Below are 27317 nucleotides of genomic sequence, written 5' to 3' on the forward strand. Positions count from 1 at the left end.
TCTATTTTTAATTTATAGTAATTTTATGGGTTTGCATTGTGCAGCAAATACAAAAAAAAACTGTGTCATATAGGACAGCGGCAATAAAACATGATCCTGAATCTGAATAACACAAGTGCTATTTGGCAAAAAAAGAAATCAAATCCTTAGAAAGGAGTGACAAAGGATCTGGTGTTGCAGAATGCTTATGGGTAGTTAAGAAACTGCAAGGGTAAAAGACTGTGAATGGAGTTACATACGGGCCTCCGAACAGTAGTCACAATGTGGAGTACAAATACAACAGGAGATAGAAAAGGCATATAATAAGGGAAATGTTATATTGGTCATTTTGGATTTCAAGATGCATGCAGATTTGGAAAATCTGACTGGTGCTGAATCCCAAGAGAAGGAATTTGACAATGTGTACAAGATGGCTTTCTGGAGCAACTTATGGTTGAGCCCACTAAGGCAAAGACAATTCTGAATTGGGTGTTGTGCAATAAACCATATTTGATTAGAGACCCTAAGTTAAAAGAACCCTTAGGGAGAAGTGATCATAACATGATAGAATTCACCCTGCACTTTCAGAGAGAGGAGTAAAATTTAGATGTTTTAGTATTACAGTTGTGTAAGGGTAACTGCAGAGGCATGAGAAAGAAGCTGACCAAAGTTGATTGGAATGGGAACACTAGTAGGGATGACAGTAGAGCAGCATTGGCTGGAGTTTCTGGGTGCAATTTGGAAGACACAGGCCACTAATAATGTGCCACACATAAGCCTGCTGAACTAGAGTCTATGGTTTTACAGGAAAGATAATAGCATGGACAGGAAGATTGGCAGACTGGAAGAAGGCAAACAGTGGGAATAAACAGAGCCTTCTCTGGTTGACTGCTACTCAGTAGTGGTGTTCTGCAGGTGTTGGTTGTTGAATCCACTACTGCTCATGTTATATGTAAATGATCCGGATGAAGGATTTGATGGCTTTGCGGCCACGTTTACAGATGATGCTAAGATAGGTGGAAGGACAGGTAGTGTTGAGGAATCAGAAAGTCTGTAGACTTGCTGAAGTGGCAGATGGAATACAAAGTAAGGAAATATATGGTCCTGCACTTTGGCAGAAGGAATAAAGGCATAAATAATTTTCTAAAAGGAGAATGGATTCAGAAATCAGAGGCGCAAACGGACTTGGGAGTCCTAGTACAGGATTTCCTCAAAGTTATCTTGCAAGTTGAATTGGTAGTAAGGGAGGCATATGCAATATTGACACTCATTTCTAGAGGACCAGAATATAAAGCAAGAATGTAATGCTAAGGCTTTTTAAGACATTGGTCAGACTGCATTTGGAGTAATGTATGCAGTTTTGGGCCCCGTATGTAAGAAAGGTTGTGCTGCCATTATAAGAATGATCCTGGGAATGAAAGGGTTAACGTCTGAGCAGCATTTGTTAGGACTCCTGAGAGAATCATCAGGGTCTCTCTCCCCCACATTCAAGACACACACCAGAAGTGCTGTTTAAGGACCCCTCCCATCTGTTCCACAATCTCATTGATCTCCTACTGTCACACGGAAGGCTCTGCAGTAGAAGAATAAGGTCTGTGAGTCTGGCTAACAGTTTCTTTCCCTCAGGCTGTGAGACTGCTGAACACCCTGCTATCACTCAGTACATTTTATTTATGACAGTGCCAGTAGCAGTAATAGTGTTGTATATTTAACTATATGTCACATTGGTACTTTATGTCAACTTGTGCATCTACAGAATAGCTTTTCATCCGTTAATATAACTGTGTTAATGTTATTTTATGTGCTGCATATGACATATGCACTGCGTTTTGCACCTTGTTTTTCTGGGGAATGTTGTTTCCTTTAGCTTTACACATAGAATAAAGAACAGTACAGCACAGGAACAGGCTCTTCGGCCCACAATATTATGCCAAACCAATTAAATTAGTAGTGAAATGGCTAACTAATCTCATCTGCCTACACAACGTCCACATCCTTCCATTTCCAACACATACATGTACCTATCTAAATGTCTCTTAAAAATCTCTAATGTATCTACTACCACCCCAGGCAGTGCATTCCAGACACCCACCACTCTGTGTAAAAGTCATGCCCCTCACATCTTCTTTCAAATTACCCTCTCACCTTAAATGCATGCCCTCTGGTATTAGACATTTCAACCCTTAGAAAAAGATCGATTTATGCCTCTCATAATCTTATAAATCTCAATGGGTGCCATGATAGCATAGTGGTTAGCCCTACGCATTGGAGTTCCGATTCAGTCCTGACATCCTCTGGAAGAAAGCTTGTACATTCTTCCTGTGCACATGGGTTTCCTCTGGGTGTTCCAGCTTCCCCCCACAGTCCAAAGACGTCCCTATTTGTGGGTTAATTGGTCATTATAAATTGCCCTGTAATAAGGTAGATTTAAAAAGGTGGGTTGTGGGGTAGTACAACTCAAAAGGCCAGAAGGTCCTGTTTCACGCTGTATCTCTATATTTTAAAAATCAGGATCTCTCCTCAGTCCCTGCCACTTGTTATAGATCTACCTGACTTCCTGTCAGTTCACCGGCAGGTGGTAAGAGTGGGCTCCCTCACCTCTGCCCCTTAACACAGGTGCCCCTCAAGTCTGTGTCCTAAGTCCCCTCCTTTACTCTCTGTATACCCATGACTGTGTGACCAGCCATAGCTCCAGTTTGCTAATTAAAATCACTGATGATACTACATTGATTGGTGTAATCTCAAATATTAACGAGGCAGCCTACAAAGAAGTTATCATCATTCTGCATCCTCTCCGAAGTCTCAATATCCTTTTTATAACATGGTAAACAGAACTGTATGCAATACTCCAGATATGGCATAACTATATTTATAAAGCTGTAATATAAATTTCTGAGTTTTGAACTCAATGCCTTAACTAATAAGGCAAACATGCCATATACCTTCATAACCATCCCATCAATCTGTGTAGCCACTTTTGGGGAACTATGAACTTAGACCCAAAGATCTTTCTGCTCTTTAACACTGTAAAGGACCTCGCCTTTAACTGTACCATCTTTCTCTTTGCATTTGACCTACCAAGGTGTACACTTCAAGTGGCCAAGTTAAACCCCATCTGCCATTTCTCTGCCCATATCTGCAATTTATCTTTATCCTATTCTTCTGCCAGTCTTCTATGCTACCCATAACACCATCAATCTTCGTATCATCTGCAAATCTACTAACTGCCCCCCCATCCACATTTTCATCCAGGTCATTTATAAACATGACAAACAGCAGAGGTCCTAGTACAGACCCTGCTGAACACCACTAATCACAAACCTCCAGGCAGAATAGGTCCCTTTGATTACTACCCTTCCTTTTCTATGGGCAAACCAGTTCTTGATCTAAACTGCCAATTCACCACAGATCCCATATATCTTAATGTGCAAGGTTGAATGACAATAAACTTGAACTTGACCTTGAAGATACAAAGTTAAAAACTACAAATGGCTAGATCACAATTGAGAAGCACAGAAATTATTATAGCTCCTTCACTAATTTAATTATTTTCAGATCTATTTTCTCTAAAACTCCTTTTTACATTCTTCTCCAGTAATTATTCTTATAACATTTTCCACAAAGCTTATGTTATGACAAATATTCAAAAATTGGTACTTTATTAGTATTATACAGCACTTGGACACAACTACAGTATTTGTAAAGTTCTAAAAACTCAGACTGTCTCATTGGCTCAAAATTTCCTTGCAGCAGTCTGCCACCTTCAGAAACAATATTTCAAATTTTCTGTAGCAAGTGAGTTAACACTCTTAGCTTAATTATTAACCATTTAGAAGCAAATCATCACAATATGATCATGTAAAATATATGATTATATTTCTTTCAAAGATTTACTAACCTTAACTTACCTGTTGTCCTATAAATATGTTTGTTTGCAATTATATTTCGTTCGCACATATTCAGCAGATCTTCACCAACATCTGGAAATGTAAAATGTAAATTTAAGTCCATGTGCTTAAGACCATAAGACATAAGAGAATTAAGGCATTCAGCCCGTCAAATCTATACCACCATTCCATCATGGCTGATCCCAAATCCCACTCAAGCCATATGTCTGCCTTCTCGCCATATCCTTTAATGCCTGGACTGATCAGGAAATGATCAACTTCTGCCTTAAATATATGCACGGCTTTGGCCTCCACTGCAATCTGTAGCACAGCATTCCACAGATTTACTACTCTCTGGCTAAAAAAAAATTCCTCCTTACCTGTTCTAAAATGTCACCCCTCAATTTTGAGGATGTGCCCTGTAGTTCTGGACCCTCGCCCCCCCCAATAGGAAACATCCTCTCCACATCCACCCTATCTAGTCCTTTCAACATTCGGTAGGTTTCATTCTTTTAAATTCCAGTGAGTACAGGCCCAAAGTTGCCAAATGCTCCTCATATATTAATCCCTTCATTCTCAGAATCATCCTGGTGAACCTCCTCTGGGCTCTCTCCAATGACAACACATCCTTTCTGAGATATGGGGCCAAAAACCATTGACAATGTTCTAAGTACGGCCTGACTAGTTCTTAGAAAGGTTCACCATTATCTCTTTACTTTTATATTCTATTCCCCTTGGAGAATTTATCTTTAAATTATAATTGTTTAATGCTAAATAAGTATAATTTAAATAAGCATTTGCTGCTTATGGAATGTCAACACAGTCATTGAGTCCAAGCTATTGTGAGGCCTGTACATTAATACTTTGTTTATCTGATGCCAAGAGTGTACTTTCTCTGGGAATTCACCTCACATACCCAAAGGCCAAAGTATTCCAACTGATATATATGTATATATTTAACTGTGCTTCAGCCACTTAAAAGTTTAAACATAATGAGAGAGTTAGCCAGTAAGAATGTACTTTATGACCCTCACATGACTCTAATCCTGTGACTGCAAAAAATAATAAACAATTGCAGCCAAAGATGTGTATTCTACAAATCTGGAAAGGGGCTTTAATCAAAAGTTTTCATTAGCAATCTTACTATTCAGTTAGTAAATGGAACACAACTTTTTGGACCCAAGTTTCCATCTATTCGTGCAGGTGAAATCAGTGCTGCTTTGTTCTACATGGATTCAACTCTTTCATTGTAGACACATTGAAAGAGGAACAGAACAGCAGACATGTTAATGAAACACAGTGGTGGGAGCTCAGCTATAAGCTACACTTCCTCAAGCAGAATGTGTAGAACAGAAACCTTTTCAAGTATAGACTAGTGAACTATGCATGCACAGATCACACTTCAGTAAGGAAGCAGACATCCCTCAGTTCAAGATTGTTTATTGATGAACCACAGTTTCAATGTAACACCTGCAAAGCCTTTACAGTGGCTATTAACTAGTCTTCACTTTTTTTATTGGATATGCTTCCATCCAGCCAGGCATCAGACATAATTAGCAAAGAAGCCATGATGGCTTGAATTGAACAGGACAGGAATAGAAAATTTCAGTTTTCTTCAAATATAATTTCTCCTGCACAACAAACTGAGATTCTTAAGAGTTTGTATGCTTATTGGTTTCTGAAGTGGTTATTTCATCAGTTTACTGCTTTCCTCAGTGGGTATTTTGGAGGAAGCCACAGTTGCACTGACCAAAGAGTTCAAGAAGGATAATGATCATGCAACTAAAGTTTCATCAACAAAGGTAATGTGAATCAGGAATGGAATCCATCACAAGCTCTCCTCAGTGACGTGATTGTTTAACATTAAATCTTAAACAATCAAACTTTTACACAGTGCAACAAAGTAGATAAATAAAATCAGAGTAAAATCCACTGTGAACACAAAATAGCTTGATTCCCATCAAAGAAACAACAAAAACAGTGAATCAGTTGCAGGGTTTTGTTAATCTAGCGAATTCCAGACAATGTTTCTGTACCAAACCCTGTGATCTAAGAACCAAAAGAGATTTGATAAAACTATTTATTGTGTTTAATTGAAACATCATTTTTGAAGTAATACAATAATTTTCCTCTACCATCAACTTAAATATAAAATTTCTCTGAGTATTAAATGAAAAAACAAATCTCAACCAATTTCTGATAAAGTGATTACTTAAATCGTAGTTATAACTAACTAGAACAACAACACTGACTAAATCTAGATATAAAAATACATTTTAAGCATGATTCCATCTCTAGGGTTCTTCAGTCCTTAGCAGCAGCTTTCCCTATGGGGAGAAAACAGAAAGTAAATTATTTGGAACCAGAAAACCAATGGACTATTTCACACTATCTGGTTACTGCAAGAAAAGTAAAAAGAGAAAAGAAACAACTTCAAAAACTGTATTAAGTACTGAACTGAAGCACAAGAAATGCATACCTTGCCTTCCCTGTCAGGTGTCTGTATTTTTTATTTGTACAGTTCAGCAGTTCTTGAGACAGACAAATGTTGAAGAACTCCATCACCTCAGCAAATTAGCAGGAAAATTAGTCATCACAGTTCCTCCAGTTGTTGATCCACCTTATCAGATCCTCATTCACTAATTCTCTTCAGTTCTCTTGGTTTTCTCTTGTAGAATTTAGGTAGAAAGATTCAAGGCACTGAATTATTTTTCAACATGTTTTTAACAACATTATAAAAATTTTATTTCAATGTTATTAATTGAAAGTTGATTTTAGGTAAATTTTAGAAGTTGCTCACCACCTTTCTTCTAGTATATCATATTTATCTGAATTACAGGAGCTGCTTGCAACATTTTATACTTTTGCTGATCACAGATTCCTGATTTATCAAGTATTTCTCCATAACGTTGATAGATCAATGCTCCACAGTCAAGAACAAAAGTGTAATTTATATTTTATTGTCCAATTTCTGCAATTTTTAAGCACATTTTTCCAGGAATCTTGTATAATTCAATTATCACGAGTCTTTGTTCTTCAATATAAATATTCAAAGTTATGTTGCTGTCCAACGATAAATTCAAAGCTACCCATGGCTTTATTTGTTTTAACCACTGACATGCTGTGTTCATGGATCCAACATCAATCCAAGAAGACCATCAGATTTTACTCCTTCAGATGAATATTGCTTATCAATGTTTGTGCTGTCACCATCCCCTTTTTATATTAACCTGAAATGATATACCATTTGTCAGCCAGCTAATTTCTGTCTAAAACAAATTTAAACTCAAACTATTTGTTCTATATCATCTTCATCTTTCTATAAGCTTACTATCACCAAATTAACCTTAAAATACTGTTTCAATTCCTGAATCATTTGTGTTACTTCTAAATTTCAAAATAAGGAAAGCAGCCAAACTTTTAGTTATATCTCTCCATAACAGAGAGTAATAACAGAGAGTGAACAATTCATTTTATTGTCCATGTGTGACCCTTTCCAAGAAAACAATCAAATTAGTGCTGGTCATGTCTTAGGAAAGTTGTCCTTTTTAACTGTATTTCTTTCAGATAGTGGCCAGGTCAAATGAGAACTTGCAAACAATATTTGGAACAGAATGCAGCTCTGGCAGTACCTCCAGACGAACTGGACAGATCAGTATAAAAGGTTAAACAAAGAATGAGAGAAACAATGAAAACATATCGGCTCCATGCATCTTATTGGCCATACAAATCTATAATACTGGTATCAGTCTTAGAAACACAAGTTCCTTTATGCCCTGTGGCACCATTTAACAAGATTATAGCTGATCCTTACAACTTCAATCATATGTCTTAGTTCTACAATCTTTTAAATACCCTGTTTAAATAGCTGAAATTTGAACTGAGAAGAATAGTATTGATTTTCTCACCTTGCATAGAGAAATGATTCCTGACATTACCCTTGGATAATTTAGCTCTAATTTAAAGTTATGCCTCTTTTCTACATTGATAGAAGAAATAGTTTATTTGTATGGACACTTTTAATCCTTTAATCATATTAAAGTATTTGAACTTTATTACCTACCAATCTACTGTACTTGAAGAAATACAACAAGGCAGAAGAGATTAGTTTAACTGGTCATTTGATTACTAAGTTAATTAGTTAATCACAATGTTCTGAGCCAAAGAGCCTGTTCTTGAACTGTACTGTTCGATGTTCTAACCACTTCCCCTCTCCCAGCTATTTATTCTTGAAATTAATGAAAGATTACACGATGGAGAATATTTTCTTAAAATCTTCTTACCTCAACACAAATTATCATCACACTACTGACTTGTGTCATGTGGATGATGGAGAGGCCTTGGTCAGAATGTATGTCTTCCACTGTGGGAAACCTAGTCAGCGAGCCACTGTCCATTTGTGGCCATGGATTTTATATTTCTGGTGCTGCTGAGTTTCAATGACGATTCCCCAAGATGTTGGGGGGTGGGGGTGGGGTGCATGGTGGTTATTGATAATTGTATAATATCATGGGATGTCAAGTATAATAACTAATTTTTATCTTTGGAGATGCTAATTGCTTGCACTTGTGTAGCGCTAACTTATTTGGCCACTTTACCAGTCCATGCCTCAATGTTGTGCAAATCTTGTGTACATGTCCATTTCATTTGCTGAGAATGAAATCAAAATTTGTGCAATCATCAGTGAACCACTCTACTTCAGACTTTATGATGGAAGCATGGTCATTGATGAAGTAACTGAGATAGAGACCTGAGGATTTTTTGCATATACACTCAGTGATCATTTTATTATAATTTGCTTGCTAATGCAGACAGTTAATTAGCCAAACATGTAGCAGCAACTCAATGCACAAAAGCATACATACATGATAAAAGGTTCTGATGTTGTTCAGACCAAACATCAGAATAGGGAAGAAATGTGATCTCAGTGACTTTGACTGCGGAATGACTGTTTGTGCTGGATGGGGTGGTTTGGATATCTCAGAAACTGCTGATCTCCTAGGAATTTTACATACAATAATCTCTGGAGTTTACAGAGAATGGTGTGAAAATAAAAAAAAACATCAATTAAGTGGCTCTTCAGTGGGCAAAAATGCCTTATTAATTAAGAGCAGTCAGAGAGAATGGCTAGACTGGTTCAAGCTGACAGGAAGGCAACAGTAACTCATAGGTTACAATAGAGGTGTGCAGATGAGCATCTCTGAATGCACACATCAAACCTTGCAATGGATGGACTACAGCATCAGGCAACCAAGAGCATGAACTAAGTGATCACTATATTAAGTACAGGAGATACTTCCTGTTATTTTCTCCGTGAGGATGTCATCTAATTACGTCAGGCTGTGGTGCCTGGTATTCTCATCATTCCACTAAGCCTTGCCAATCCTCTCAAGGTCCACCATTGTTGTCAACTATCCTTTCTAGGCATCCAGGCAGCGATTTCATTAACTGCTTCCCATGCAACTCTATTTAGTGATACAGTGCTGAGTAGATCCTTCCAGCCCTTTGAGCCACGCTGTCCAGCAATTCCCGACAAACCTGAGTAAGCTTAACATAACCACAGGGCAATTTACAATAACTGGTTAACGTACCCAGTACATCTTTGGACCGTGAGAGGAAACTGGACCACCTGGAGGAAACACATGTGCACACAGGAAGAATGTACAAGCTTTCCTACAGAGGACACCAGAATTAAGCTCAGAACTCCAATGCCGTGAGCTTTAATAAGTGTCGTGCCAGCCATTACACTACTGTGGCATCCATGCCTCGTACTAATGCCATTATTGGATTTTATATACACAGATTCATCACAACACAATTAAAAATAAATTGCAATGTAGGACAAATTAGAAAACATTTGTTCTCAAACCACTCAACTCACCCCCATGATATGACCATTTTAGGAACAGTAAGTCCTTACGCAGCTATAGTTGGTACAATTTCAAAACTTTCATTAATCATGGGTAACCAATACCAAACAAAAATCAGTGTGAATTAATCATCCAAGCATGCTTTTTGTCTTACCTGTGCAATAAATGGTCTTTGCAACAGTTGCCATGACGATGCTGGTCATGCCTGTGCCTGCTCCTAACTCTAGAACTGTGTGGTCTTTGAATAGGTAGGTATTGTTTAAAATGTAATCAGCTAGAAGGAAAGCACCACGCCACACCTACAGTTGAAAAGATTGCAATCAAAAAATACTTCTTAAAATACATATTTTATTTACATTTTGTAAGATATATGTACAATACCTGCTTTCCAACATCCTCCAGTACAGTACCCATTGTGTGTTCTGCGAAAAAGTAAAATAGATTGTACTTGATAAGGCAAATTTTATGTACTATTCAAGATAAGCAAAACATTTATACTGCTCCTTTAAGGTGAACATAAATCTATAACTAACCTCACGTTACATATGGAGATGTTGCAAGTGACTAAAAACTTGGTCTAAGAAGTCACTTTAAGGAGTGTTTTAAAGCGAGGCAGAAAGGTTTTGAGGCAATTCCAGAGTGAGCTTTTGCAAATGAAAGCATGACAGTAGAACAATTCTAAAGTTCTCAACGATAGGGAATAGTAGCTCAGACTGGCTGGTGGGGTGGAGATACAGCTCTATCAAAGGAGGTGTAAAACGCTTCTTTTCTCTGCTAGCCTGCAGCACCTGCCTAGCCCCCCACCACCCCGATCAGGGTCATGCAAAACTATGGGAGCAAGTGGTAATCGGTCATATAAGCAGTTGGTACATATCGTAAGTCATGGATTACATGACCATAGACTGCAGGCAATCTCTGAAGAGTCAGGCAATCCCAGAAGAATGCAATGGCAAACCACTTCTGAGGAAAAATTTGTCAAGAACAATTATGGTCATAGTTGGAGAAGGAAGACCATGATTGCTTATGTCATATGACATGGCACATAATGATGAGGATGATGACGATATCTCAGAGAATTATATGGTTGAAGGAGATCATGGACATAAGATTATGGTTTTTTACATTATGATTTTTCACCTTATTTCCTATCTGCACTGCACTATGTCTGTAGACGCTGCACTTTATTTTGCATTTTATTACTGTTCTACATTGTACTACCTCAATGCACTTTGTCATCATTCCATTTATATGAACAGTATGCAAGACAAGTACATTCACTGTACATGTTATAATAAAATATAAATTTCAAATCATCCTTAGCAACATGACAGCATTTAGTCCTGTGTCTTCTATCCTCAGCTATATTAACGTCAATTAGCATTTGTGTCCTTCCAAGAGATTTTGGCACCTCCCAAACACAACACATCACCACCTCTATTTCTGAAAAATATACTTCCTACCATTAATCTCACCCACAAAGTGATTCTGTCGTCAGTTTTGTGTCTACCACACTTTAAAAGATCGCCATAGATCTCTGATGTGAATCACTGTATTCTACTTGAAATGACAATAAGTAAAGTCTCCAAGTACACAAAATTATAGGTACTTTTAATGATGCAAACATGAGGAAATCTGTAGATGCTGGAAATTCAAGCAACACACACAAAATGCTGGTGGAACGCAGCAGGCATCTATAGGAAGAAGTACAGTCAACGTTTCAGGCCGAGACCCTTCGTCAGTCCTGAAATATTAGTAAGAATTTTTAAAAATCTGTTTATCAGGCTCTTGTTAATCCCTGCCAGAACCGATGAGGCCCATATAAAGCAAGGAATAACAAGGGTAGGCTTACCATAGTTTATGTTAGTATCAGATACATATACAATGGATGCATTATTCATCAATTGAGCAATTTTGCTCAATAGGGAAATGCATCGCAGAACAGTTAAAGGGGAAATAGCTGCAGATGGATATATTAATATGACAATTTTTTACAAATCTTTTGTTTCAATTCATCACTCTACTCAAAGGTTGACAAATAAATTATGCAGCATTTGGCTACCAGTCATTATCTCTTCCTGATCTGGGCCATCACCTTTTATCGGCACTGTAAACGGTACAATCACGAAGACGGCACACCAACAGTTCTACTTTGTTAGGAATCTGAGGAGATATGTTAAGTCACCAAAGACACTTGCACATTTCTACAGATGTATAGTGGAGAGCATTCTGATTGGTTGCATCACTGCCTCATATGGAGGGTCCAAGAGGCTGCAGAGGGTTGAATACACAACAAAATCCATCATGGCACAATTCTTTTCAGCATCAAAGACATCCTCAAGAATTCCACTTTATTATTCCTTTCTTTGCACTGTTTTTAAATTTTGTAATTTCGAGTAAATTTATGTCTTTACACTGAACTGCTGGCACAAAACAGCAAGTTTCACATCATGTAGGAGTGATGACAAACCTGATTCTGGTTCCCTTTAGTTTGTCAAAATTCATAAGCAATCCTTTAAATTGGCTCAGCTTGAATTGAAATTGCACCAATAATTTACACTGCATGCTTTGACAAGAACTTCTGACTATCCAAAAGAATCATCTCTGATTTAACTCAGGCCTTTTAATTACCCTTAGCAGGTCCCCTGTGACAGGCACACAGCTAACCAGACAAGATACAAATGGCAATAAATAACTGAACCATATACAGTATTCAGATGTACTTCAGTCTACACTTTAATTTTTAAACATATTTGATCCTTTAATTGAACTACCTATGTCACATTTCAGACTTCCTGTCACTACGCCACCTCAACATGCCTACACTAGGATATTATTAATTTCTATGCTTACACATAATTCTCAGCATTAATTGGATATAAAAATTTACAATAGAAAGTGATGACAGTAAGTCCATAAGCATTCAAGTAGAGTCAAATACTGTATATATGCACATTTTGCATTACATAATTGATAAAGAAAAGTAAGTCTGACCCAAATATCCATTCCAAAATAATAACATTACACATTCAGACCAACATAAAGGTAATGAATACACATTGCAAAATAAGTGTTTGATAAAACACAGGAAATTAAAGAGGCGTACATCACTAGACCCTTCAAGCCTGTCCCACTATTTAATATGATCATGCCTGATCTATGTTGATTTCACATTTTTTTCTGTGTCATTTCTCTTAAATCCTCATTATTCTCACACACACTTCATATTCCTCCTGCATATTCGCCAAGCCAACAAAATGAAAACACTGAATTTTCCAATTTCAGGTAAACTACTACTCTCTGTCCCTATTCCCTCTCCTCCTGATCTACCTAGTTCCTCCTACATTCACCCAAGATCCCCATTAATCTGCTTCTTCCACTGGTTTCTCCTTTACCCAATGTCCATTCTACCTCCACATGCCTATTATTTAATTAGATTAGATTCAACTTTATTGTCATTGTGCCGAGCCAAATGAAACACAGTTAGCATCTAACCAGAAATGCAAAGAATAGTTCCATGTTCAATCTTCCTCTCCTATCAGATTCCAGATCTGCAGCCTTTTGCTATCTCCATCTTGTCACCTCCCTCGTGATTTCCACTCTCCCTTCCTTGACCAGACTGTTATCCCTCTTCACCTGGATTCATCCAGCACTTACTCTGCCCCTTCACTTCGCCTTTTTTATACTGGCTAACTCCTTTCTATTCTTCAGTACTGATGAAGGGGCACAATTCAAGACAAACTGTCCATTTCTCTCCACAGTGCTGCTTGACACACTCAGCTCCTCCAACATCATTTTTCTATAACTTCCTATTTTAAAATTCCAACCTCTTTGCAATGAAGGCCAAATTATTTGCCTTCCAAACAATTTGTTGTACCCATCTCCTGTCTTTTGTAACTGATGCAGCAGAACACCTTGAATCTCTATACAATACTTCTCTCTTGCAGACTCTTTATACGTATATAATAATTTGATCTATTATACTTGAGAGCCTGGCTTCATACTTTCCTAAGTCAAATTCCATTTTTGTGATGTTTTCTTCCTTATTAATGATTACTTTAATCATCACACATTATTACTTTTACTTTCTTTTACATAATTTCCAATGTTTTTTCCTGCTCCCTTTCATATCATTACATGGTTTTGTATGGCTTCATTATGAAAGATTTTGTCTTTTTAATACTTTTTAAATTGAAGAAATTGAGATCTATTGCTTCTAAAGTAGAGTTTTAACACTAATTTAAAATATTTTTAAATGTGGTTAATTTTATCATGTGTGTTTATAAAGAAAATCCATGTTCTAGGTTCCTCATTTATTGTGATTTCAATACAGTGGTTTACATTAGATATTTATAATAGTTATCCAAAGTATACTAGATAATTTGCAAACTTTAATGTCATTGCCCCAGAAGGGCTGCAGATTTATCATTCAAATAATTTAACATAATTGTACAATTATAAAAGCAATACTGCAACCAAGTTTAAATAACAAAGCCAAAGGGCAAAGAAACCAGTGAACGGTCTTTCTGCAACAAATATTAATAAGGCTAGCTATTCTACAACAAACACTTTACTCCTGCATTAACTACATAAAAATATATTTTAGCTAGCTTCGCATAAAATACAGGGTCCTCCTGTATTCAAATATAACACAACTAAAAATTCAAATACGTTATTTATCTCATCATGTAATATCCTCATATCATGCAAAATATCGACTTACCTATTCTGATCTCATTGCAAACAGAACAATCTTCCTCATACTCCTCACTGAAAATTTCTTCCCCTTTACTTATTATTGTGGGATATACTATCTCTCGCCATTGATAATTTTCGTCAGAATGAAGAACACCATCAGATCTTCTAATTACATCCAGATCTCCATCATCATCCAGCAGAACATTAGTGTTCTCCATTCTTGTGTCAACTTTCTTCTCACTATCAGCGTTGCTAATTAAATCACTTCTGGTTTCTTCATTGCTCAGGTGTTCCAAATCACCTTTGCTGTAGGTATTAACATTATGTAGGATTTTGAACTTTGACACGAAAACTGCAAATTTTAAAAAAAGGAAGTTAAGAGTACTTTTAGTAATGTTAACAACCAACATTTTACCATTTTAAAAGCAGTAAAATACAACCTTTCAATATCAATATTTTATTTGGATTGCTTGTGAATTGCAAACATTTAAAATGTCTTACACTTTAAGATTTAGAAAATATTTCAATATTATATGAGATTGTAATAGAAATTGAGCACAGTGAATTAGACATACTGTTGTAATATTCAAAGGGCTTCCTATAAATTATAAACATTTTTCTTACTAATCTAGAATTGAAAGCAACATCAGAACAATGTATAATCTCAAACAGTAATCCATTTTGACACATCCTTTTCAGAAGAATAAACTGCATTTCTGTAACTTAGAGAAACATTTTAAGTTTTCGGTCCTGAATTTTCAAATTAACAGATATGAATGTTCAATTTTTATTACAATCACATCACTTGAAAACTTGAAGTGCTGACTGTTAATTCCCCTCCACAGATGTTGCCTGACTTGCTGAGTTCCTCAAGCATTTTGTGTGTGTTGCTCTTGAAAACTTTAGTTAAACTGCCAGACTGAAAGGGGGCACTACAGCAAGTGGGCATCATAGAATGGAAAAGTTTGATTTTTGATAAAGCATCTAATTAGTCTCGCTCTTCTGCTAGTTTTCCATTGCACTTAAAATAAGTCCTTTTTATGTATAACTAACCTTTTATGAATAAATATTCAATTTGCCTCCACCAATCACACAGCTTTCCAAATCATGAAAAACAATCTGGATGATAATATGTTAAACAAGATTAGCAAATTTATGTATGACACCAAGATTTCGGGTGTAGTAGACAGCAAGGAAGGCTATCAAAGCTTGAAATGGGATCTGGAAAAATAGGCTGCAAATTGGCAGATGGGATTTAATGTAAACAAGTGTGAGATGTTGCACATTGGAAGGACAAACCGGGGGGGGGGGGGGGGGGGGATTTACACAGTGAACAGTAGAGCAATGAGGAGTGCAGAAGAATAGAGGGATTAGGGAATACAAATCCATAATCCCTTGGTGTCAAAGGTAGAGGGTGTCATAAAGTAAGCTTTTGGCATATTGGACTTCATAAATCTAAGTATTGAATATAGGAGTTGGGATGTTATGTTGAAGCTGTATAAGACATTGGTGAAGCCAAGTATGGAGTATTGTATGCAGTTCTAGTCACCTACTACAGGAAAAATATCAATAAAATTGGAAGAGTACAGAGAAAATTTACAAGGATGTTGCTGGGACTTGAGGACCTGAGTTATAGGGTAAGGTTGAATTGGTTAGCACTTTATTCTGCGGAGTGTAGGAGAATGAGGGGAGATTTGATAGAGGTATACAAACTTATGAGGGGTATAGATATGGTTAATGCATGCAGCCTTTTTTCCACTGAAGTTGGTTGAGAATTGGGTTAAAATATTTAAGGGGAACATGAAGGACACTTTCTTAACTCAGAGGGTGGTGCAAGCGTGGAACGAGTTGGCTGTGGAAGTGGTGTATGCAAGTTCGACCACAACATTTAAGAGAATTTTGTATAAGCACATTGGATGGAAGGGATATGGAGAGGTGTGGTCCCCAACTCCGAGCCGCAAAGCAAGCAGGGGTGCCGGGGTACAGCAGTAGGCGGAACACACCCAGCACTTCTTTAAGAAAAAAAGCCGTAATTATTAGCTTGCTTATTTCGGATTTTTTCTTAAAGATGTGCTGGGTGCATTCCACCTACTGCTGCACCCCTCTTGTTTTGTGGCCCGGAGATTGGGGACCACTGGCCTAGGTGCAGGTTGATCGGACTATGCAGAACAGTTAAGCACAGACTAGATGGGCCAAAGGGTCTGTTTCTGTACTGTAATATTCTAGGACTTTATGAGAGAGATTTAGTAGGAATGAGGGGAATTGTTTTACCCCATAGGGTGGCAGTATAAGAAATGTGCTGCAAAAGTAGTATTCGGTAAAAGCAGTTGGGCCAAAGGGCCTGTTTCTGCTGTGTGCCTCTACTTCCACTACTGTAACATCAGTTAGCCATATAAAAACACAAGAAAATACGAGCAGAATTAAGCCACTTCATCCCTCAAGCTTATCCTGCCATTTAATATAACCATGGCTGATCTGCTCCAGGCCTCAACTCCATTTGGATTCCAGTTCGACATAATCTGCAATTCCCTAACCTTTCAAATATTTAAATACCTCCTCTTTAAATATATCCAATGACTTACCCTTCACAACCTTTAGAGATTCACTACCCTCTGCGAGAAGAAATTCCTAATTCAGCCTTAAAATGACTATTCCTTTATCTTGTAACAACTGACTTCATTTGTGGCTCGACCACTTGTGAGAATATTCAATATCTACCCAATCATGACCTTTAGATTCTTGTATGGTTAAATATGATCATTTCACACCCTTCTAAACTCATCTTGAATGCTTTTTACATGGAGTAAGGGTCACAGTCACTCCTTACATTCCAAGCCTTAGGTCAATTCCAGTCTACAGATCTCTGTAACATATAAATGGTCTGAATGCTTGCTGCTGCATTAAGGAGGTTACACAAACCCCACATTCAAGTAGTCGATATCTAGCTTTCCTTCAGCTCAATGGGCAGATAGATAGTTGGCACAGGCATTAGATTGAACTGCAGGCTTCCCCAAAGTATAGTTACTACAGATTGCATTCATGTTTTTCATGGAATATCCTGCTAAAAGCACCTGGCTTTGGCCCTGGATGTGAACGTGCCTCATGTGGGCATTATTCTGCACTATCCTATCTTTTTCTGACTCATGCCCAATTTTCATATTTTAGTTTGATGATACTACTTGAGACTCCTTGATTAAGTCCCTCAAGACCCTAGAGAAACAATATACACATGTTGTTTTGTTGTTTCATCTGCCACAGTAAAATCCCACAAGTCAAATGTGAGTGTAATGAAAAATAAGATGTAACATTACTCTCAGACAGTACCTGGTTGTCCATCTCCATTTAGTCTTACCATCAAGTGACTAGAGTTTGGGGTGTATATATGGACATCGGAAAGCACTATGTCACTCCTGAATGTAATTGAATCCATGCATTCCTTATGTCTGATCCAGCATTACAGGATGTCAAATCACTATAAACACAGAAACGTTATAGCAAACTGGTATCTGACAGGATGACAAAACAAAACTGAACAAAACATCCATTCTATATTAAAGGATTTAGTTTTTCTCAAAATTAATCTATAATTGCATTTTAATTTTCAAGCTAATGAGCAATTTAAACAGATTCAGAAGTTATGTTTAAAGGTGTGATAAATATCAGATCAATTCTTAATTACTTGGCATACTAATCAAACAGTCAACTTTGTCATAACTTGTACTTGTGATAAATAAAGCTTTAATAATGAAGTGAAGCATTACAAAGCGGAATTGTTATTTGTAAAACAAATTAAATACAACTTTTCTGTTTTGTACTTTATATCTTGCACTTAAAAAGCAAAATGACTTCATTATTGAAGAAACGACAGAGAAGATGGGGAGCTATCAGCCTCTGAGTCTAACATCATTAGTGGGGAAAATTCTGGAATCTACTATGAAGAATAACACAGAATCCTGAAAAAAATGGGAGGATTAAGCTGAGACAGCATAGATTTATGAAAAGGAACACATTTTAGAATTTTCTAGTTTGTTGAGAATAATTAATAGATCAAATATGGTTGAACTAATTGTGTACTTGAAATTTCAGATTTTAGGTTACATACAGCAGGTTGGCCAATCAAGTTAAGATGCTGGAAAGCAAAAAGCAAAGAGTGAGGATTAATGGATCTTTCTCAGCTCGCAAGGCTGTGACTAATGGGGTACAGAACTTCATTTCCAGCTGCATTGCCTTGAAAAGGTATTCAGCTCCCAACCCTTTGTTCATTTAAATGAGTATTATAACTAGGGATTTTGATCAATTTAACTGAGAATTTTTATTTGTTAATCACATTCTTCTTTTTTCACAGTAGGGCCCAAAAACAGGGAAAATTGTAAAGCAAGAAAAACCAAGAATTCAAAAACTGTAATGTCAGCAATTTATTCATCCTCATGCACCCCCCCCCCCCCCCCACTCAGTACCTAGTTGAACCATGTCTCGTAGCTACTACAGCCAGTAGTCTTATTGGATATGTCACTATTAGCTTTGCACAACGTGATGAAGCATGATTTGTCCATTCCTCTGTGCAAAATTGCTCAAGCTGTGCCAGGTTAGTTAGAGAGCGGCAGTGGATAACAATCTTGAGGTCTTGCCAGGGAAGTTCGATTGGGTTAAGATCAGGACTCTGACTGGGCCACTCAAGGACAATTATTTTCTTAATTTCTCTGTCTTCAGCAGCATTCATCTCTCTTGAATCCTGACCAGATTTCCAGCCATTGCTGCTGAAAAGCATCCCCATAGCATGATGTTACCGCCTTCATACTTTACAGTAGGGATGGTGTACCTGGCTGGCATTCCGATCTACGCCAACAATGCCACTAAAAAAAAAGCATATCCTTGATCGTAAAGACCTTGCAAAGGTACTGTATAGATGTGGAAGAAGGTCTTGTAGTTGGATCAGACTAAAGTAGAACTTCTTCGTCTGAACACTAGGCAATATATGTGGCGTAAATCAAATACTGTGCATCTGCCAGACAACAGCATCCCTACTGTAAAGCATGGTGGAGGTAGCACCATGCACTGGGGATGCCGTTCAACAGTAGGGACTGGAAATCTGATCAGGATTGATGGGAAGATATGAATGCTGCTAAATACAGAGCAATCCTAGGTAAAAACCTGCTATCTTCTGCCAGAAAATGTAAACTAGGGCAGAAGTTCACCTCTCAGCAGGATAATGATCCAAAGCACAGTCCTAGAGCAAACATGGTGTGGCTTCAAATGAAGAAAATTGATGTCCTTAAGTGGCCCAGTCAGAGTCCTGACCTTAATCTGATCAAACATTGCTGCCAAGACCTCAAGATTGCTGTCCACTGCTGTGCCCCAACTAATCTGGCACAGCTTGAGCAATTTTGCAAGGAGGAATGGGCAAATGTTGCTCCACCACATTGGTGAGACTTATCCAAGAAGACTACTGGCTGTAATAGCTGTGAGAGTTGGTTTAACTAAGTACTGAGCGAGGGCGAATAATTTAATTTGCCAACATTTCAGTTTCTGAATTTTTGGTTTTTCATGTTTTACAATTTTCTATGTTTTTGGGGCTCTACTGTGGAAAAAAAGGAGCATGTGATTCACAAATAAAAATTCTGTTAAGTTGATCAAAATCCCTGGTTGTAATACTCATTTATGTGAAAAAAGGGTTGGGGCTGAATACTTTTCCCAAGGCACTGTATTTATTAACTACATCAAAGTGGTTCTGAGGGGATGAAGGGAACAAATATTATATTTCTAAGTTTGCTAATGACAAAATTAAATGGGATTGTGAGGATAAAATAAACAGGCTTCAATGGGATATAGATACACTCAGGGAGCAGACAAGAATAGATGTGAAGGTACCTGCTTGGTACAAAATAACTGATAAAGAGGGTACTTTAAAAAAAGTGATAGATTTGAATAAAGTTAATTGTCCAAAAGCTCTTTCTTGTACACTAAGTCATTGAAAGCTAGCAAAAAAAAAGCATGTTGGCTTTTATAGCAAGAAGATGTGAACACTGAAGTAAAGATATACTGCAATTATAGGGGGCCCTTGTAAGATTATTTGAGTATTGAGTTGTGTTCTGATCTTTTGGTGATTTCTAGCCTTCTTAATTAATTCAGATTTCCACCATTGCTGTGTACTCCCTCTTAGTTCCACCGTACTCTTTTTTTCTTAATTCTGTGTCTAATGCCGACTTCAACTGTACTGGAAAGATGGCACCAAAAGCCTTATACCACTTAGGACACCATTGGGCTTCATCCTCATACAGTGACTGTTCACTTTACAAGTTAAAACACCTCTTTTTCAATTCCCCATTTCTGATGAAGCGTTAACTTTAAACTTCTGTGTCTCCCCGATGTATTGCTAGCTGACCTGTCGCACATTCCCAGGACTTCCTTTTTTTCCCCCAATTTCAAACCATTCCTTCAAGTTCCAGATTTAAGTCCGGTTTGGGACGACACGCCTCGAGCCAGTCAACTCCTTGGATTTCCAGTCTTATCGGCATGGTATAGTGAGTCGTATTTGGGATAAGTCTCTAGTCCGGTCCCGATCCCTTCTGGACTCCACGATTTCAGTCCATCTTTGGAGAACGCAACCCGGGTTCGGTCCTGTCCACAAGTCCAGTTCGCTCTGAGCTTCGGGAACACCTGTTCTGTCCATTCCGGGCCCGGAGATCTCTGGTCCAGTATAGTTCTAAGGTCATGTTACCTCCTGTCACCACAAGGCCCAAACCCGTTCCTCCCCTGTGGCTATTGGTACGACTGTCAATGTTAGGTCAGAATCTAACTGACAGCCGTTATATTGTCGGGAAATGAACATGTGTGTGTTTCACGGGGGAGTCTTCTCCACCCCCTGCTCTTCGCACGACCACCCGGCGCTGTCGCCAAGCCTCGGGGTGATCACCGGTCATCCCCCCCCTCCCCCACCACCCCCCGTGGAAGGCACCGCAAAGAATTCGACAAAGCTCCAACCCGACACCTCGCAAGGGCCAAGTCCGTGCCTCACCGCTCCTCACGGACGCCAAGACCAGCGGTCCCGTTCCTCCGTCTGTCCCGTCTGTCTGCGGCTTCCTCCCTGCAACCGGCGCCGCGCACTAGAGTTCCGAGTCACCGCACAAACACACAAACAGAGGCGTGGATTGCCGTTCCGGTTTAGGTATCAGAGTCGAGGATGACCTTTTTCCAGTATCGTTTTAAAACGTGCCAGTCAGCGCCCATGTAAGACTCGTAAGCTGGTATCGGTGGGGCAGGAGGTACTTGACGAACCAGATGGGCAGCTGAGAAGAAATTCAAGGTTCTCAATGTCACTCCTAATGATATTTTATCTTGCTGAATATTGTGATTCAGGCACTGCTACAAGTCAGTGGAGATGTTTAAAGACAAGAGATTCAGCAGGTCCTGGAAATCCAGAGCAACACACACACACAAAATGCTGGAGGAACTCAGCAGATAAGGCATCATGTGTGGGAATGAATAAACAGTTGACATTTAGGGCTGACACCCTTCATCAGGAATCAGTGGAAATGTTGCTGTTTTCCTGATGGCCTTAAGAAATCCTCAAATTCCTGCATTTGTCCAAGATTTGCAACCTCTTACTGTGATGGAGTTGAGAACTGAGAGAATGTTTCCAGAATTTGGTGTCTGACATGCAGCAGAACCCATTGAGTGTAACTAGGGCCTTAGTGCCAGGGTTATTGGTGGAGCTGAGGGCACTGACATTGGCTTGTTTATCTTGCCTGAAGAAATTGTAGACACAGATGCATCTCCTAGGTGCTTTGAGATATCTGCTATGTTAAGCCATGATTCAGAAGTAAAGAGGAAAGCAGTGGGCAGTAGCTATGAGCTTGTTTTGTATGAGGTATTGCTTGTTAACTATTCTTTGACTCAGAAATTTAAAGGTTATGCTTCGGCACTGAAAGCAATGACAAATTTCATTTTTATTGTTTGTCCTCGCTGAGAGGTGGTTCTTCAGTATGATGGTACAGCCGCGTTTTACCTCATATATCTGACAAAATTTTGCACAACCTTTTAAATATCCTCTTAAACTTTGTTTTGTGTAGATCCCTTACTCTATATATGCACCTGAATTTCCTTATCTCTGAAACCATTCGTTTGGGAAATTTTCTTTTATCTACTGAGATCTAGGAGATAAGTAGAGGTAGAATATGGCAGAACTGTATAGATGATTAATTGGGCTACAGATAGAATATTATGTACAGGTCTGTAACCTCTTTTGTGGTTAGAGTGTATTAGTTTGTTTCCTTTGGGGAAAGCTTAAGCAAGTTTTAATTGAGCTGCATAAAACTTGGATGGAATGGATAGGAAAGACCCACTTTCCTTGGCAGTGAGACCAAAAATCAATATACATAAATTTAGAGCAACTATGAGTTGAGAGATCTGTGAGTGATAAGGGCCAAGAATTCACAATCTGATAAATCCACCTTATATCTAAAAGAATTTTTACATTCCAATAAAAAGTTTGTGGATTCAGCTTGTTCAGGCAGAAATCACAAACTCTGTACTTAAACTGTACTTAAAACTACATCTATTAGGACAGAACAGAGCACGTATTAAAATGCTTAACTGGGTATGCATGCACCCCTCTCACTGCAGCACACCTCTCAGTCTGTCAATCCATGGCACCATTCATGACCAGCGCATCGGTGAGGGCTCAAAGAATTACTCTCTTGAGTCCCCAACCACTCTACTTGTATACCCTTTCCATTGATATGAAATGCTGCAGTAAATGGTCCAAACCACTGAACCAGAACCTGTCATCATTTGCCATCACTCTTAACACGTCCCACCCCTGCATTCATCTAACTTTCATGTTCCCACAGCTGCATTCCCACAATATAATCATTCAGCAGATCTTTTACATTCAAGGTCACCGTGGAGAGATATTTGAGAAGTGCAAAGATTAATCCATTACAAGACATTTCTCCCCTGAAATGTTGCAACTCCATTACATCCAACCTGCAGGCTTTAAGTCAACCCTTGAGGACACCCTCTATATTACAAACTCATTGCAAAACTAGTACACAAAAAAGTGTAACCCTCTTACTAGGCTCTTATACAAACACGGCTCATTAGCTAACTCTGCTAACAGCCTCATGACTCACTGGTGAGAAGGCCACCTTTCATAAATGATATATGTCTGGAGTTGGGTATGATTTGGGGTTCAACTAAACAGAACGTCAATATGTTCCAATTAAAGGAACCTTGATTCGAGCAAAGGCTGTGTAAATGCTGTCCATACACAATTATTGGTCAGCAAGAAACAACAGATTGTGCACCACATAAAATGATAAAGTACATTTACCAATTTCAGCTTTACCAAACAGTTAATAGGAAAAAGAAAAGGGCTCATTACTGTCAAACCATTTCAATGTGCACATAATGTTGGAGGTCATACTAGAGTCGTCTTTACTCACGCGCTGGCCCCAGTCAGCGTGAGAGCACCAGCCACATTCCAAACTTCCCTCAAAGTTCATCTTGAACAAACCCTCAGGAGTATTGGCTCTTCCTCCTTGGAGCTATTCATCTGCACAAAGCACTTCTTGCAACAAGGACTCTCCTTCCAATGGCATTCTGCGGCATTTTCCCTTGCGTCCCTCTCCACAGCTTCCGACAAAAGACCCCAAACCAGACTACTGTCCATCACAATCTCTCTCTGCCCTGCTCTCTCTAGAACCTTCTCCTGATCCAACCATCCCGAATGACTGGCACAACATTCCTAAGCTGAACAACGTGGCCCCTTATCTTTAGCCGAAACCAAAACGTGCTACCAGCAGGATACATTGCTTTTGCAGAAAACTGTTAAAACGAAATACCTACCATGTAGCAACAGAGATATTAACCAGAGCATTACGTTCCCTGTCCACCAAAAACAGTCATGTCCTCATGACTTGGGAACTTATTAAACCATTATTAATAGCATAGTATTCAAATGAATTTTGTGATTTTAGGACCCCCAATCCATTTGTAAATGGAAGTAGCATATCTCATTGTGGGAATGGAATAACACTGTTTCCCTGGTACATCCTCTGTCAGCCTAGTTTGGGGTTTCCTGAATCTCTGATACCTTCTTATCTCACCTTCAGCTTCTCTAGCTTCAGCCATTCCTTGTGATATTTCCTAGCAACTAGAGGATGCCTCCCCCTGTCTATCACTCATACTTTCTGGAGGCTAAGGTTCCCCTGCCCCATGACTGAACTTAGCTTCCTTCAGTTTAAGCAGGTGCAGCTGAACATCTTCATCCTCTGTTGGCGCTAACCGGTGAGACCGCTCTGGCTGTCTATGAAGCAGGATGACAGATATGGAATGCTGATTGCCCCTCTTTTTCCTGTGATGGTAGTGTCTAGTTTTCCAGGGGAAACAAAGAGAAGTAGAATCCTGAATCGGTCATTCAACTTCAGTGACACACTGATACCTGAGGATTGGAAAAGGAGGTTAACTGAGAAGATGTTGGATCGCAAAGATGTCTATTCTACTGACGAGTCTAATGTTGGTTGCTCCAAGAGTACATGCCACCCTATTAGAGTGACCAAGAGCGGTCTCACCTGTGGTCCTTTTCAGTACCACTACTCTGCTTCGTAAGTCCTACAGGTGGGTCGAATTTCCCAATGGAAATGTTAACAGACATCCATTAAGTCAGCTCAGCTGTAAAGTTTTTCACCTCATCCCTCAGAAACTCTATTTTTGTCACATCAGGGGTCACTTTAATAGCAAAGGCTGCCACTGAAGACCGCACAGCTTTTGGAAATGTTCTGCTTCTCCATCATGTTTTTCTCCTCTCATACTTCTCTGAGTACCTCGGTAAAAGATGAAGGAGGGCGCATCTTGCAAATCATTCGAGTGTGTAGGGCTATCAAGTCATGTGACAGCAGGCCTTTCACAACTTGCTCCATCCTCAAGCAATTCCTCTCAGACAGTTGAATGCCCCCTTTGTAGCACAAACAATGCAGCAATTTCTCCAACCTGAAAAGGTGAGCAGATAGTTCTTCTTCCTCTTGCAATGTGTGCCTAAACTGCATTCTAAGATTGGCTGCACTTTCAGCAATGCCTAAAGCATCTTCCAGAACTTGCAAGTAATTAGTTGTCTTGGCTAATGCTTATTCTCCCTTTAGGAACCTCACTATATCCGCTGCTGGACACTTTAAACTCTCTACCAATCTCCATTTTTCCATATTGTCTAAGTACTGCCATTCATCCAGTAACTGAGATGTCTGCTCATCCCAAGCCTCAGGTTCTTCTTCCCCACATTGGGTTTGGGCGTAACTCCACAGAACACTTCCAGCCTACAATAATGTTGGCTATCTGCAGATATACTTTGGCATTTATCAACCAGTGATGTAATAGCTGAAGCAAGCTCAGAATTTAAATCAACCATTTAAGGATCCATTAAACCTTTCACATCAGACAACTCCTTTCCCTCACATTTCAGAAACAAGAACAACTTGTCTTTAAAGCCTTTTTCCTCAGCTACCTTCCCCACCCCACTAAAAATATGGACTGCCCACGGCCTCTCCAGGGTCTCTGAATGTTTCAGGCAATGCGATTTCAGTCACACCACTGCTATTCTGGACTAACATGATATCCTTACTAACTGATTGGTCAAAATACTGTTCAATCAGTGTAACTTTTCCCCACACTTTTACAGAACTCATTGGGACTTCGAATATCTACCCTGCTTAGAATACAGCCACTATTTGTGGATAACCACTTTGAATCACATCAAACCTTTACCTCTGTGGTATCAACAATGAAGTACCTTAATCACTTTCTACAAAAGTAGCCTAACTACTGGCTTAACTGCACAAACCGGTTAATCAATCCTAAAACAGCAGTCATACAGCATCTGAAATTCCGGACGAGCCCCCACAAATGTAAAACTCTTACTGGGCTCATATACAAACTCAGCTCATTAGCTAACTCTGCTAACAGCCAAGTGATTCAGCGGTGAGGAGGCCACCTTCCATCAATGATATACACCTAGGATCAGTGTGATTTGGGGTTCAACCGAACAGGAATGTTGTGATATTCTGATTTAAGGGACCTGAATTTGAGCAAATGCTGTGTAAACACATGCCATAGACAATTATTGGTCATCAAGAAATAACAGATTATGCACCGCATAAAATTCTAAAGGAAGTATATTTAACAATTTCAGTTTTATCAGACAGTCATTGGAAAAACAGAAAGAAAATAAAGGAAAGGGTCCATTACAGTTAAACCAGTCCAATGTGCACATAATATTGGAGCTCATACTGGAGTCGTTTTTACTCATGTGCTGGCTCACTGTCCACATGAAAACACCCACCACATTCTGAACTTCCCCCAAAGTCCATGTTGAACAAACTGGCTCTCTCTCAAGAGTATTGGCTATTCCTCTGTGGAACCATTCATCTGCACAAATCACTTGCAATGGATATTTTCCTTCCAACAGCATTCTGTAGCTCCTGCCAAAAGACCCAAACCAGACTACTGTCCATCACAATTCTCTCTCCACCTCACCCTCTCTAGAATCTTCTCCCAATCTCACCATCCTGATTGGCTGACACAACATTCCTAAGATGAACAACATGGCCCCTTATCTTTAGCTGAAACTGTCAATACCTCCAGTTGATCTGTGTTTTTGTGTGTTTCCCAGTAGCTGTCAGTCTGTGGTTTTGTATCATCATGTGCTTCTGTCCCCACTCCTGCTCTACTCCAGCCCCTGTATCACTGAGTACTCTGTCTCTCTTCTGCTTCCCATTATTACCTGTATTGCTGCCACCTGTGTCTCCTTGTGCTCCACCTATCATCTGCCTCTGTTTATTGCTCAGTGTATTCCAGTCCTGTGTTTTCAGCTGTTTGTTGCCAGATTGTGCCAGTG

At 38.9% G+C, this 27317-nt stretch overlaps 1 protein-coding gene across 1 annotated transcript in view; it reads right to left on the reverse strand.

The window, feature by feature from the left end:
• The window catches only part of mettl22 (methyltransferase 22, Kin17 lysine), a 36643-nt gene extending 14402 nt beyond the window's left edge, over positions 1 to 22241 (reverse strand). Inside the window, exons 1-6 of the mRNA XM_059979436.1 lie at positions 21447 to 22241; positions 17756 to 17903; positions 14457 to 14783; positions 10118 to 10158; positions 9891 to 10035; positions 3888 to 3959 (exon numbers count right to left, since the gene is read on the reverse strand). Coding sequence (XP_059835419.1) covers positions 3888 to 3959; positions 9891 to 10035; positions 10118 to 10158; positions 14457 to 14783; positions 17756 to 17861 — 691 coding nt within the window. The 5' untranslated portion in view covers positions 17862 to 17903; positions 21447 to 22241. The remainder of the gene's footprint in view (positions 1 to 3887; positions 3960 to 9890; positions 10036 to 10117; positions 10159 to 14456; positions 14784 to 17755; positions 17904 to 21446) is intronic.
• Between the last annotated feature and the right edge of the window lie 5076 nt (positions 22242 to 27317).

Source organism: Hypanus sabinus, chromosome 9 (genome assembly GCF_030144855.1).
Source record: "Hypanus sabinus isolate sHypSab1 chromosome 9, sHypSab1.hap1, whole genome shotgun sequence".
Classification (NCBI taxonomy): domain Eukaryota; kingdom Metazoa; phylum Chordata; class Chondrichthyes; order Myliobatiformes; family Dasyatidae; genus Hypanus; species Hypanus sabinus.